The sequence below is a fragment of the Heterodontus francisci genome, chromosome 4 (genome assembly GCF_036365525.1).
Source record: "Heterodontus francisci isolate sHetFra1 chromosome 4, sHetFra1.hap1, whole genome shotgun sequence".
Taxonomy (NCBI): domain Eukaryota; kingdom Metazoa; phylum Chordata; class Chondrichthyes; order Heterodontiformes; family Heterodontidae; genus Heterodontus; species Heterodontus francisci.
The window spans coordinates 86,892,385-86,904,434 of record NC_090374.1 but is presented as its reverse complement, the minus strand read 5'-3'; the positions used below and the strand labels follow the sequence as shown (position 1 = coordinate 86,904,434).

The 12,050-nt window shown below is 42.3% G+C and overlaps 1 protein-coding gene across 2 annotated transcripts in view; it reads right to left on the bottom strand.

The window, feature by feature from the left end:
* man2a1 (mannosidase, alpha, class 2A, member 1) overlaps positions 1-12,050 on the bottom strand; it is a 235,528-nt gene that overhangs the window by 200,183 nt on the left and 23,295 nt on the right. For both annotated transcript variants that reach the window (XM_068029802.1, XM_068029801.1), the window contains exons 2-4: positions 6,277-6,537; positions 4,125-4,269; positions 647-818 (exon numbers count right to left, since the gene is read on the bottom strand). In XM_068029802.1, coding sequence (XP_067885903.1) covers positions 647-818; positions 4,125-4,269; positions 6,277-6,537 — 578 coding nt within the window. The remainder of the gene's footprint in view (positions 1-646; positions 819-4,124; positions 4,270-6,276; positions 6,538-12,050) is intronic.

Below are 12,050 nucleotides of genomic sequence, written 5' to 3'. Positions count from 1 at the left end.
TAATGTATGACGATGACAAGAAGTTGCATTTATATAGTGCTTCATTGGCTGTAAATTCAGAAATTATCAAAGGGAGCAAAGCGCAGGGTGCCTTCATGATGCATTATCCTCTGTAACATCACCCATTTCACATAGGGCAAGAGGAGGCATTTCTGGTTTTATTGGGAATGGAAGTGGAAGAGAGTTTTGCGAGACCATGTAATAAAATAGCATATCATGCAACAGAGCTTGAATAATTCCTGTGGAGTACTACTAATTCATTTATAAATTATAACTTGACAATTATTCAGTTAGTACTGGTGCTATATGGACAACATACCCTGTCAGTACATAACCAATAACCAGTTGCAAACTGCCAGATAACTTTTCCGCAAGACTGTAATTGGAACAGGTGGACTACTGGATTCTAAACTCGTCATCCCACCCACTCAGAAATCTGAACATGCTATTGCACACTAAGCTAGAGTGCTTAGCAGTAAAGTTAAAATACCACAAAGTAAGACGGCAGAAAAGCATTTGCACTTTTCAACTATTTTTTCTGTGGGATAACTCACCTGCTAACGCTTAGAAGCTCCTAAAATTGTAAATCAATTATTACAGCCATATTATAGTATTAAGCTGATACTGTTTTTCGATAATTGCAAACCTTTTGACAGCATCTTTCTTCTGGCTATCTATGGCGCTCCACCACTTTGCAAAGTATGAAATCTCAGACCAGATAAATTTCCTGCGAACATCTTCTTGTAGCTTCACCACCATGTTGTTCAGGATATGCTGGGTCTGATCTCTGTAGTAATCATCAAATGTTTTCAGCCAACCTGGCAACAATAAATAATCATCTGAATATCTTAAACTGTTATTAATTTCAACTCAATATCTTTCCAAGTTTCTGCATATCTAATATACTTAACATTTTGTAAGCTTCACTGATGGGATCCACCTCACATTCAATGATTCACCTTTTACTGATATACTTATAAAATAGGTAAGTAACTGCTCCTTTTGATGATTTTGAAATATTTTCCTCCAACTCTTTTTGCTTTCCTTTTCCAAACTTGACTTTTTTTTTAAACTTTCTCGTGTGTTTAGTTTTCTCATTATTTTATAGTCTTCAGAGGACTCCTTCCATTTTACTGGTTTCTAATTTCTTTATTTATCCATGGCATCCTAAACTTCTAGTGGTTCCAATTTGACTATTTTTTGGAAAGCAAAAAAGCATCTAATTTTCCCAAGTTTAAAAATACCAGCCATATCAGCATAACAGATACTGGGCAGATACTGGGTACTCTACAATGAGTGGTCTACCTCCTGACCTCTGTGGTCTCTACCATTGACAAGGCTCAAATTAGAAGTGTGATGAAATACTCACTGGATAGCCACAGAGAGCAGCTTGGCATCATATAGAGCAGCTCACACAACCTGCGCCCACTCCACTGGACTCAATATCCATTCCCTTCACCATTAGTGATGATATCCAGCATACTCTTGACTTGAGCCTAGCAATGCTGGAGATTTAAGGGGTCTGGAGTTGGGCCACTCATTACAGGATGCACTGCAGCAACTCTCCATGATTACTTCAATCCTCCCATGACCATTACCATCAAAAACAACAAGAAGAACAATTACATAGAATTATATGGAATATACAGCACAGAAATAGGTCATTCAGCCCAAGCATTTATGCTCTAGTCACGCCTCCTTCCATTCTTCCACAACTAACTCTTATCAGCATAATCCTCTATTCCCTTCTTGGAATTGTAACAGCATTTTCTAGTGAGTGGGTGATACTTGCTGAATACTGGTGGCATTCAGATTAGCTCAAACCTGCAATTTCCAATAATTACTTAAAATAAAATTGTTTTGTACAATGCTTTAGATCCTGCCTTAAACAGCAACTTGCAATGTCTATCAGTGCACTGGAAACATTGTTATTGGTAGGAACCAAATTCTTTTTTATGTTTAATTTCCTCTGGTTTCATGTTTTAATGTTTTTGTTATTTTTCTTTATTTTGCTTCTGCCTTTTTTGGTGAACCAAACACTCAACCTCTCACACTAAATACTTTGTGGTGCCTTCTCAAACCCAAAATCCAAATCCCTGACACAAAACAGGGTCATCTCATGTTGTATTTACTATAATCTTTCCTACATGCATGGCCCTATACTTTATCACATTAAAAGCCAATTGCCACAGCCTATCCCAAGCCTCTCTGAAGGCAACTGAAATAGTCTTCACCTGGACAGAGTGTAGGGAGGAAAATTGTGCAGGAAGATTGTAACGGAACTTGCCCAATTTTTCTTCCATTAAAATCCACCCCATTCAATCTTCTAATTATTACCTGACCATGTTCCATCACTTCGACTAGACTATTACAATAACTACTGGTGGGCGGCACAGTGGCGCAGTGGTTAGCACCGCAGCCTCACAGCTCCAGCGACCCGGGTTCAATTCTGGGGACTGCCTGTGTGGAGTTTGCAAGTTCTCCCCGTGTCTGCGTGGGTTTCCTCCGGGTGGTCCGGTTTCCTCCCACATGCCAAAGACTTGCTGGTTGATAGGTTAATTGGCCTTAATAAATTGCCCCTAGTATAGGTAGGTGGTAGGGAAATATAGAGACAGGTGGGGATGTGGAATTAGTGTAGGATTAGTATAAAATGGGTGGTTGATGGTCGGCACAGACTCGGTGGGCCGAAGGGCCTGTTTCAGTGCTGTATCTCTAAAAAAAAAACTACTATTATAACAACACACCCTGCTTCTCCATATTTCTCACAAATATTGTCCCTGAACAAATCCCACACAAGATCGGCAGCGAACTCGCACACACCCAAGTTGCAAGAACGGGGGCTCATTTAAATAGCCAGGGCGGTCACCCCCACCACCCCTCACCCCAATCTCGTGGAGGGGGGTGCTGTCCATCCCTGGCAATGGTGCCAGCTGTCTGTGCGCAGGCGCTGGCACCATTTTTAAAGGGCAGCCAGCCCTGCAGCCCAATTTAAATTTTTAAAATCCTACCCCCTCAAATTAAATAAATAAATTTCCAACACCCCTTTCCCAGCTCCCCAATAACAATAGCTATTTGCTCTCCCTCCTCCAAAACACTTACCTTTTACATCTGACCTTCCCCCCCACAAACTGTACAAAGTTTAAGGTTCAACCCTTCCCACCATCCCCTACACCTATTACATATATTTGACCCCGTCCCACCCCTCCATCGCATTGACAAACGTACCTCCTCTCCCTCCCCACCAGCATGGCACCGCGTTTCCCCAGACAGGGATCTGAAGGCACAGAAGTGCCAACCGCCACGCCAGAGATTGCGGCGGACCCTCAAGATCGCAGGTAAGATTATTAAATTTAAATAAATTTATTCATTTGAATATTTAAATTGTGGTCCTGTCGTCCAGGGATAGGACGGGGGGGGGCCACCATGGAGCCTCGCCGCCGCTGGGAGGGTCGGTCTGGGCCCTCACGGCATCGACATTCGTGGCGGGCCTCATCCTTAGACATCTTCAGGCCCCTCCCGCCACGGAACCTGATGCCTGGGGGAGAACAAAATCCAGCCCAAAGCATTTTCCAATTATCATTAGGTTAGCTGCAGAAGACAGAAGGTAATGAATAATCCAACTGGAAACAGTTTAACATCTATTCAAAGAGCCTTAACTTCCCCGGTCAGTCTCACATGTGAAACATTGCTGATGATGTTTTGAAAATCTACTGGAAGTTAACTCCTCAAAAAATTCCAGTAGGTTTGTCAGGAATGACCATTTTGTTCTAAAACCATGCTAACTACTCCCAATGACTTCCATGCTCTTTAGATGTTAATTTATAGAGAACGATCTGCCTGCTAGAAATCACATAAACAGTCAGGCCCCTGATGAAAAGGAGGTATGGTAAAATAGCCACATATGGTAAAATAGCCCCAGTGGACTGAACTGGTCATCATGACACCTGCAAATATCATGCTTCCATTCAGCATTTTAGGTCCCATTTAAACTTGTCTTTTTCTGCTCAAAAATTAATACAGTTTAGAATATAACAGTTACTAATTAACTTAATGATTTCTAAACAATGTTTTTCATTTCATAAAGTTATGAAGAAATTCCAACCCTTAAAATGTCTATTCCTTACCAGGATCATTATGTGAATGGGGCACAACAAAGACCTGCAGTGGCTCATCATCCCATTCATGCTCATTGTAGGTGATATCAAAGCCCTGTTTCCAAACTCCACCATCTGGGTTGTCAAAAGGTAGAATGTTGTAGATATCCAACATCTAAAAGATATCAAAAATAATCAGACACTGATAGATAATTCAATCAACATCCACGCTAATCAAAAAGAAAATCTTCATTTTAGTCTGTGTACCTTACATAAACAAAAGTAGAGTCTGCATAGTGTATCACAAGAATAACAACTGTTTTTAAAAAATGTATGAACAACATTTACACTATTTTTCAAAGATGTGAAACACGTTCAGTTGCCATACAGGAACCTCAACAGTGCACAGCAGCTGCACACAGAAAATAAGACACAGACAGATGATGATTTATGAAAGAGATTTTTGAGGGCCAGTGTAAATTTCATCACTGAAGCACTATATGTTAAATTATTAACAATTGTTTTTTATTAATGTAGCATAAAAAAAAAGAGGGCTGGATTTTACTGGGCCCCCAACATCAGGCTCCATGGTTGGGGGTGGGGGGGGGCCAGAAGATTGTTCTGGCAGAGGCCCGCCAGGGAGTTCAAAGCTGGGAGGGCCCGGCCCGATCCTCCCAGCGGTGGTGAGGGCTCCGTGGTTGCACCGCCCACCCACCCCCCCACCGCCCCTGGGTAACGGGACCTGAATTTCAAAATGTAAATCAATAAAATGAATAAATTTAAATACACTAACCTCCAATCTTCCGGGCCCGCGGCACTCTTCAGTTCAGCGGCTGGCACTCCCGCGCCTTCACTGCCCCTTCTGGGGTAAGCTGGCGTGACACTGGTGGGGATGGGGCTAAGAGTTAAGATTCTTAGTGCGGGGCCCGGGGGGGGGAAATGGGGTCAAATAAACGTAATGTGTGTCGGGAATGCTGGGAAGGGGTGAGCTTTAAACTTTGTACAGTCTGGGGGGGGGGGGGGGGGGTGAAGGTCAAATTTCAACGGTAAGTGTTTTGGGGAGGGGGGGACAAATACTTAATGTAATTTGTATTGGGGGTGGGAAAGGGGTGCGCGGATTTTATTTGATATATTTGGGGGGGGGGGGGGGTATCTTTAAAAATTATAATTTGCCGGCAGGGCTCGCTGCCCTTTAAGAAGGGCGCCAGCACCTGCGCATAGGCAGCTGACGCCATTGCCAGCATCGGACAACCCGCCCCCTCCACGTGATTGTGGGGGGGGGGGGGGGTGGGAGGGGGCGGGGACAGGCTGCCCTGTCCCGGCTATTTAAATGAACTGCCGCGATCTCCTGCGCAGCGGCTCTGCCGCGTGCAGCCCACACATTTTCACCCGCTGACGAGAATCCAAAGAGAAAGAATGAAGAAGTTAAAGATTTCTACGTTTACTTTTGAGCTGGAATTTCCCAACAGCTTTGAGACAGTGAAGTAGTGGAGTAAATCAGCTAATGTTTGGGGTCTCAGTACAATTTCTCTACGGTCTATAAAATATTCATTTCTGCAAATCGATAGCAAAAAGTTACTTCACTGTCTTCAAAGAAAATCACTGTCCTGAAACTCAGGATGATCTTGGTGAAACTGTACCCAACAGCTTTTCAAAACAGTGTATCCCACCAACTATCTAAAGTAAAAGATCCCAGTGTAGCAACAGTGCGTTACTGAGTATGGTGATGAAAGCATTAACCATGGGCACTTACCCTATAGATCCTTGCCATTTTCCTCAATTTATTGTTTTGAACCAAGAGATGAAATTTCTTCTACTGCAAAAGGAAGTTTGACTTCATCCAAAGGATATAAAGCCTGTCATCCAGCAGAAGAAGCCACTACAAACTACACTAAGGTTTGCCAAGAGATTCTGCTGGAGCTTTTTTTTGTTTTGCCTAGACATTTTCCTACGAATGCTTTCCTTGATGATCCATGAGGAAAGTTTAAAACAATGGCATCCGGCATCAACAAAATTCTTGGTTTTTTTTAACCTGTATCTAATCTGCTTGCTGGGTTCACCATCGAGGAATATTTAGCAATTCTTTTGTAAACACTGAAAGCAGAGACATTGGTTGCAAACTAACTGATGCTTTAATGCAATAACTGGAATTTTTTGTGCATGAAACACAATTGTTACTTACTTGTAAATTTGATGCTTTTGTGTAGCCCTTTGAGGCAAACTGACAATCTTCTGGTTCAATGGGAATGACAGAAGAAGAATATCCAAAGAGTTCAGAGAAGAATCCTTTACTTGAATTTGAAGCTTCAAGGTCCCCTTGGCTATCTTTCACAGATTCGCTCAAATTAATAACGGAGTCCCTGATGTTTGAAATTATTTCATTGTTTTCAGCTAACAGACGTTCTAGGTGGTCAATCTTCTCATGTAAAATTGAAAGCTGTGCCTGCAATAAAAAAAATGAATTGAAGACTTCACTCAATAAGTTCTACATATTGTAATTGATCAGTTGATCCTATTCAGACCAAGACGAAAATGCAGTATCTACCTCCAGGTTTCTCAATTTCTCAATAATAATTCATTCACGCTCCATTTTATATCTTTATCCAGGATCATTTCATGTCAAAACTGTGAAATATGGCATTTAGTAAATTTCTGCCTAGCTCCTAAAATGAGTAACAGATCAGTTTTGGGGATGGCAAATTTATCTAATTTGAATACTTGCTTCATTGTTACTATATAATCCTCATGGATTCTCATCGACTAATCTTGTTTAACTAATTAGACAATTAGCACTAACCACATAGAAAAGGATACTCATTTAATCTTTGTAACTTCTCTAATCTTTGTAACTCAGCCTTCACCTTTTCTTTTCTGAGAGCAAACGGGAAAAAAATATTTGAATATCTTGCATCCAATGCCAGTGCATTGAATTCGGACCTTATACCATTATAACCAAAACTGACAACCACTTATCCTCGCCATGATTTGATTTCTATGGTGACAGTTCCTAAAACAAGAATCTGGTGTCCTCTGTGGGCTTGCATATTCTTAAAATAATCCTAATCTGAGACATCATTATGCATCCTTATCTTCAAGCCTCCACATCCCCTTCTATCCCTTCACATTTTCCATTCAATCCCAATATAAACTTATATGGGTCCGTCTTTTTTTCCTACAGAGGCACACAGTGTTACACTGTTTCCTCAGATCTCATTTCCTCTAAAATGTATGTCGGCAAACAAGAGATTTGTAGAATAAAAACAAAAAATGCGGGAAATATTCAGCAGGTCAGGCAGCATCTGTGGACACAGAAGCAGAGTTAACATTTCAGGTCAGTGACCCTTCATCAGAACTGACAAATATTAGAAATGTACAAGGTTTTAAGCAAGTAAAGCAGGGGCAAGAGATAACAAAAAAGAGGTGTTGATAGGACAAGGTCACAAAGAATAACTGACCAGAAGGTCATGGAACAAAGGCAAACGGTATGTTAATGGTGTGGTGAAAGACAAAGCATTAGTACAGAGAGGGTGTCAATTGACTGTAAAATGAACAGCCTAGCTCCAAGCACAAACATTAAAAAAAACAGTGGGTAGGCACAGTAGGAACAAACTAAAATAAAATAAATAAAAAATAACTGAAAATAAAAAGGGGGGCCCGTCATGCCCTGAAATTATTGAACTCAATGTTCAGTCCGACAGGCTGTAGCATGCCTAATTAGTAAATGAGATGTTGTTCCTCCAGCTTGCGTTGATGTTCACTGGAACACTGCAGCAATCCCAGGACAGAGATGTGAGCATGAGAGCTGGGGGGGCGGTGGGGGAGGTGGCTGTTGAAATGGCGAGCAACCGTAAGCATGACCCCGAGCTTCCGGACTCAGCAGAGGCGTTCCGCAAAGTGGTCACCCAATCTCCATTTGGTCTCCCCAATGTAGAGGAGACCACATTGTGAGCAGCGAATACAGTATACTACATTGAAAGAAGTACACGTAAATAGTTGCTTCACCTGAAAGGAGTGTTTGGGGCCTTGGATAGTGAGGAGAGAGGAGGTAAATGGGCAGGGTATTACACCTCCTGCGATTGCAGGGGAAGGCACCCTGGGAAGGGGATGAGGTTGCGGGGAGAGATTTGTAGATCTTGTTAACTCTGTTCCACCACTTTTAAGCTAAGGACCCCTGCTTGTGGTATAAGCAGCAAACTGCCCATATTTACATGTTGTGGGAATGGGATTTCCTTCACACTAAAAACACATAGAGCATCTAAAGTTTTGTTCACAGGAATTAGGAGGTTATGTAATGATTGATCTACCTAAAATTGTCATTACAAATCCAAAACACGCTTTGTTGTCAATTTCAAGGCTATTCTTTACAATGTCAGACTGGCTTTTGGCTTCAGCAGTGTGCCAACTATCATACTTTGCAACAGATCAGAATGTGGAGGTACAGAAAACACTGGAACTGTAAAATATTGCCATCCCAGAGCCAGAAGGTGTTAGTCCTTAAGTGGTGCTAGTCCTTAAGAAAGCCTAACACAGACAAGCCATGCATTTTAATGTAGATCATATGCAACATCAAATGCAATCAAATCCAAAAATATTTAGATTGTAGGTAGATTTAAAATGGGTTAGAGGAGAGGCCCACACATGGCTAATGTTGTTTAATTTAGATAAACTAGATAACGTGATCAGCACAACTGCATTTACGAGAAGCTAGATAAACGTATGAAAAAAGGCATAGAAGGATATGTTGATGCATTAGAAGGCGGCGGAAGGAGGCTCATGTGCAGAATAAACATTGACATGGACCTGTTAGGCTGAATGGACAGTTCTGGGTTATAAATACTATGTAGGACAATGTAAATGTAGTGTCAGGCATGTTGCTAGGTTTAACAAGGAATACATGTATCATTTGGAGGGAATAATACTGAAAGAGGTTCAGAGAGAAAAATAATCTATGTGCTATGGTGCACAGATCACTGAAGGCTCATGACCAATGTAGAGAAACTGTCGTTAAAGGTAACAGAGTTTTGGGTTGTATTAATTCAGTATAAATCCAATGTTATGCCCGACCGCGCAAGTCAAAGCCCCCAATCAAAATATACAATTCTGATTGCGGTGGGAGCAATGCACTGTCAAATCAGTCCCACACTCCACTGATCGCCTAAGATATCACTTTAAACTTTCCAAATTAAGGAAAACCACAGCCAAATTGACGATCTATAAACCCCCGAATGAGACTAATCAAACCAGGTGTCTTTAGATCAACAAATTAACTATTTAATTAGAAAAACTAAATTCTTAAACACTACTAAGATATAAATAACATTTAAAATAGAAAAAAAGTGTCCTTTGCAGATTTATGCTCATGCTGAAGTGGAATCTTCCAATATGGAACAGTCCAAGGTTGCTCGATGTCCTCACAGCCATCCGATGGGGGTAAAAAAAGGTTCTTCAACAGTAGGACAGTCAGTAGTTTATTTCAGAAGTTGAAGTGATGCTCTTCTTCTCCAGTGATGAATTCAGCAATCAACAACTTGCAGACACTTTTCAATTAATCAATTTGGCTTTAGAATTGTTTTGAGGGGTGAAAAGGTGATGAGTCTAAAATTCACCTTCCTTCAGCAGAAATTATTAGAGATCTCGGTTCCATTCATGCTGGTCCAGCTGTCTGTGTGTTAGAACAGTCTGTTTCAACAAAAAAAAACACCAGTTCACACAAGTTAATTGCAACATTATATATCTCAATCCTCAATCTCGGATTGACTGCTGCCGGGTAATCAGGATGCATTCTTTGAAGCTGGTTGGTTCCCTCTCCGTATGGTTGTATCCAATGGCAACCAAAATGCATCTTCTTAGTGATTCCTTAGGCTTGCTTCTTCTTAAAGCAGTACTGATCCTTTTTCAGCCTTAAAGGTACACCGCTTACTTCCCGGAAATGAAAAAAAAACTACAGGATCAGAACACAAAGGACACCATTTTGACACAATACAGGTCTGTGGTCAGTCCATATCTGGAGTACTGTGCCCAGTTTTGGTCCCCCCACATGGTAGGTGATATAGTGGCTTTGGGAAAGATCCTGATGAGAGCTACAAAAATGGCTAGGTTAAAAAATCTCAGCTACTCAGATAGGCTCAAAGACCCATTTACTTTACAGCTGCATTGACTTCGAGATGACTTGATAGAGGTCTATAAAGAGGGCTAGATTTATAGAATACTACAGTTTAATAGATTAGGGAGATCCAGAGGGCACGAGTTTAAACTACGGGATGGGGGGGGGGGAGGAGTTTTATGCCGTCCCCGCGTCGGATTTGGAGGCAGGGAGAGCATATAATCAGGCAGGATGATGGCAAGAGGCCAGTCACCCTCCCACCTCCACCCTAATTAAGTCCGGGGCGAGAAGGCCTGTGAACGACCTTCCTGCCCCGCCACCAATTAAGGCCCTTAAGTGGGCAAAATGCCATTAAGGCTGTTAAAAGATACTTAGTGCCTGAACGTGGGGCCCAGCATCAGCAGTTGGGGGAGGGAGGGGGGGGGGGGGGGGGGGAGGGCGCTGAGAGCACTCCCTCCCGCCCTTGCTGCAGAACCCCCCTACACCCCTCATCCCGTGACCCACACCCTGTGAACCCTCTCCTGCCCTTAACTTTGGCCTGCATCCAAGGCCTCGGGTGAGTGCTCTACACTAGCAGCCACCGCCTCTGCAGTGGCAATGCTCAGTTAAAGAGTAGCCGGCCTCTGACTGGCCAGCAGCTTTCAGCAGGTGGGACTTCTGTTGCCGAGGTCCTTGATCCTGGGAAAGGCCCGTCGTTATCCACATAAGTGCCTAATTGGCATTTGATCCAGCAGGCCTTCCCAGAGGAGGCGATGCAAGGCTCTCGCTGACGTTTTGCCAGTGGTCCCGTCGCCCGGATAAGAGTACGAGAATTAGCCTGGATGCAAGCTGAAAGGTAGTTCTTTTTACAGACAGTAGCGAGCCTCTGGAATAAATTGACAGCTGGAGTGGTGGATGCTGACCCTGTATGCCTTCAAGAGAAAGCAGTTATTGACTGAGGCAAAGATCATATAGAGAATGTAAGCGTGTTTATGGATAACACTTGGTCCATATGATCTGCTAGTTTTGATCGCCTGAGGGGGTCAGAGAAGAATTTTTCAGAGTATATTTTCCTCTTTTTTTTTCACCTCTCCCAGATATTTACTTGGCTGCAGGGATGAGTGGATGGAAAGAAATGTTTAGTCACAATGGTCTGTCCATCATGGTGTGAGGCAGGCTTGATGGGCCTGCTGATCTTTTCCTGTCCATGAATTTTGTATATTCACATATGCGAAATGGCTTGAGGCATTAGTGTTGTACTAAGTCAACTAAATTACCTTTGGAAGAAACATGCAGTCATTTATCTAAGTTGCAGGTGACTGCCACAAGAATTAACTTACTCTACAGATAAAAAGAATGCTTGCATGTTGCACAAACTATAACTGTATTTATATGGAAATACTTTTACTCTATATTCTGACCTTTATGTAGTCATAGTCAACAAATATACATATGTTGCAATGGAGCATCAATGTGCATTGGTACAACGCGGTTACACAATTTCACCACAGTTCCCAAATTGTGCACATTAACGCTATTTGCATGTTATTCAGGACCTGCTTGAGGCTACCATGGGCTACTTCATTAATCGGTGAGTAGAGTTAAATACTGTAGATCCATCAGAAAACAGCCCAATCCAGACCTTCTGATGGAGGCTAAGTCACTGATGAAGTAGCTGAAAATGGTTAGGCTGAGGACACTTTCCTGAGGCACTCTTGAGGTAAAGTCCTGGTGATGTGATGACTAGCCTCCAACAACCATCTCCCTTTGCATCATATATGACTTCCGCCACTGGAGGATTTCCCCTTTAATCCATAGGGCTCCTTGGTGCCATATTTGGTCAAATGCCACCTTGTTGACAAGGACAACTATTT